The 2,899-nt window shown below is 35.0% G+C and overlaps 1 protein-coding gene across 1 annotated transcript; it reads left to right on the top strand.

The window, feature by feature from the left end:
- The first annotated feature begins 543 nt into the window (after positions 1–543).
- On the top strand, positions 544–2,873 carry nop10 (NOP10 ribonucleoprotein homolog (yeast)). Its single transcript, XM_037682700.1, has 2 exons — positions 544–747; positions 2,180–2,873. Exons 1-2 carry the CDS (start codon positions 694–696, stop codon positions 2,318–2,320), a joined length of 195 nt encoding a protein of 64 aa, XP_037538628.1. The 5' UTR covers positions 544–693; the 3' UTR covers positions 2,321–2,873.
- Positions 2,874–2,899: the final 26 nt, after the last annotated feature.

The following is a 2,899-nucleotide window of genomic DNA, read 5'->3' as shown; positions in this document are numbered from 1 at the left end:
GTACATATGAAACAAGTATTAGCTCTAAAAGGCAAAAACTTATTATAGTTTAATTATTTTGTTGAACTTACCTTTACTGTTTGCAATGAAAAGTTTTCAGGTAATGATGCTGAAATTTTTGTTCATACTTTATTTAAAGTCAAAAGTAAACAGAATTCAAGTTTAGAGTTTTAGCATTGCAGCTGAACATTCCATAAATCCCATGTATACAGTTACAGTAAATATCAAATTAAAACTTGTTTATTTGATTTTTCTCTCTCGCCATTTTACAGTTGGCCTACAGCAACCATCACAGATTGTCCAGTTATCAGCATTTTATTTTCAAGCAGACAAACAGCAAGTTAATGTAAACAAAAATTTGCATAGATAAACAAGGAAAATTTATTAATGCAGCCGTTGAGCTCTTTAAATACTTTAAAACTATTTTATGTCAAACAATAGCTTTTTTGGTTGCTTTTAATAGTTTTTTTGTTTAAACCAAAACATGTTTTTACAGGTAACTCAACTTCCCAAGATGCTGTGCGGCATAGCGGCAGTGTTTTGAACCGGATATCCGCTTTCTTTTAGTAGACCTGTTGAACATTCGTTGCACGTGGATTTGCTCAGAAAAAAAGGCCTTGCTTTTATTTACTGTAATAAAGTCGGTTTATCGTAATTTTTACTTTGAAAGCTTAAATCCGAGCTTCTGCTGCGATGTTTCTGCAGTTTTACCTCAATGAGAACGGAGACAGAGTCTACACTCTGAAGGTAACGTTAGCCCTGTGTTTACGTTAGCTTTAGCGTGCTAGCATTTTGTCAGTCACAGCTTCATTTGACGAATATAGATTGTGTTGACCATAGACATATGTGGTGTCTGGCTACTTACAAGTAACGTTTTATAGTGTTAAAACTTGTACATATAGCCACTTAAAGTTATTTAGCACATTTAAAACCAATCCAATGAGGTGACTAAAGTCATTTATGATTTGATTGTAAGAAACTTAAGTCACATGTCCTGATGCACGCTTAATAATCCAGGTAGAAAAATCTAAAAAAGTTAAATTTGGTCCTCTGGATATTCTTTAAACAAAAAAATTGTAGAAACGTTTCATCTTTCATCCGAAAGACTTCCTCAGTCTGAGGTGCTGTATTCAGCTCAGTCTCTTAAATAGCACCGTCTCAGGGTGGATCAACCAGTTTGCTGCTGACAACCAAAACCAGCTGTTCACATGGTCAAGAAGGACCATCAGCCTAACAATGGATCATTAGCACACTGATGGCTGTTTACTATTCACAGAGGGCCGAGTGATACTAGCAATCACAGCATTGTAAGAGGGGGACAATTGAACACGGAGGCCTCCACCCCTGTTTAACGATGGGCGATTTCTTTTCACAAAGATGGCCTCCTTTACTCCTCTCTCAAACCATCGTTCCTCTCTGTCCAGGATGTGAACATCTTCATCCCTGAAAGAGTGACCGCTGGCCTGGAGATGAGTGTAGACCGCAGAGTCCTGGCCTGATGATGTTGATCTTCTGTGCTGGGCCATCCTTTTGTTACTTTAGTCACCTCAATTAAATTTTGAATTAAAATAGTAAAACTGAAATTTGAATAATAAAAAGACCAGCAAAAGTAGACATGTTTATTAAAATCTAATGTTTTGCTTAAATTAAAAGAGTTATTGATTTCAAGCACTAATTTCAAGTAATCAATTTGATATTTTAAATGTAAAAGCATGGAGTTGCGATTAGTTTATTGTTTTCTAATTTGAAAGCCTTTGTCATTTAATGTTAATATATTTAAGCAATTAAAAAAAATGTGTTTTTGATTTGATGTGGCTTAGCATACCAAAAGCTTAAGGGTTCAATGATTTATTTCCTCAAAATGTTGGTTTTATAATGTAAAAATAAATATAAAAAACATACAATGAAGCAACAAATTTGCTAAACATTAAAATAGTGCTAATAAAATAGGCAACTTTCAAAATGTGTTACAAACAGAAGTTTTTAATACTTAAATGAACTGAAATTACATTGTTATATTAAAGTGCATTCTGTTAGTTATTGTTTGGTAAAACTTGCATGTAAGAAGGGTTCTTGCCAGTTTTTAATTTTTATTTTTGAACCATTTCAACATTTTATCTCAAGCTTGTGCACTTTCTCAACTCTTAGTGTTTTTCTTCCACATCTTTGCTTCCAACAGAAAGTCAATCCTGATGGGCAGCCCACCAGCTCGGCCCACCCTGCTCGTTTCTCTCCTGATGACAAGTTCTCTAGACACCGTGTGCTGTTGAAGAAACGCTTCGGCATCCTGCTCACCCAGCAGCCCAGACCTGTTCTGTGAGGGTGGGGGATGATGGTGGGAAGACGAGAGAGGCTGGAGACCTGGAGAAGACAGGATGGAGGAGAACAGCTCAAAGATGAAGAGGAGAAAACCTCAAGCCTGGATTTAAAAAGACTGTTCTGGATCAGCAGGAGTTTGTGTGATTTTTCTCTTAAATAAGTTCTAGGTTTTTCTTGAGGTAATGTAATTTCTCTGCTAATGTGGTTATGATTTGTACTCGTTAGTTCCTATGTGTGTTTGGTATCCTAACTAAATGACAACAAAACCAAGATTATGTGAAAATGAAATTCAGATGTACAAGTAAAGAATGCTAAAAGTGGTGTTGCCCAAAAACAGCTCAAGCAATTCATGTCTAAAAAGGCATTTTGTATTTATTGTTTAATGTTTTTATTAGGCCTTTTTCTATTTGTTCCTCATCATTTTCATCCACTTTTTCCACTGACATTGGCTATAAAAACTAACGATTTTTGTTAACTGGAGTGCCTCTATATTTCAAAACTGAAACTCAGCTAAAGATTTTGTGGACAGATAAAAAATATTTTGAAGATGATGTACGATTAGTTTTTTTTATTTTTTTTT

The sequence above is a fragment of the Nematolebias whitei genome, chromosome 1 (assembly GCF_014905685.2).
Source record: "Nematolebias whitei isolate Nwh7 chromosome 1, NemWhi1, whole genome shotgun sequence".
NCBI classification, from domain to species: domain Eukaryota; kingdom Metazoa; phylum Chordata; class Actinopteri; order Cyprinodontiformes; family Rivulidae; genus Nematolebias; species Nematolebias whitei.
Note: the sequence above shows the minus strand (reverse complement) of the source record. Positions and strands in the feature narration are given on the sequence as shown.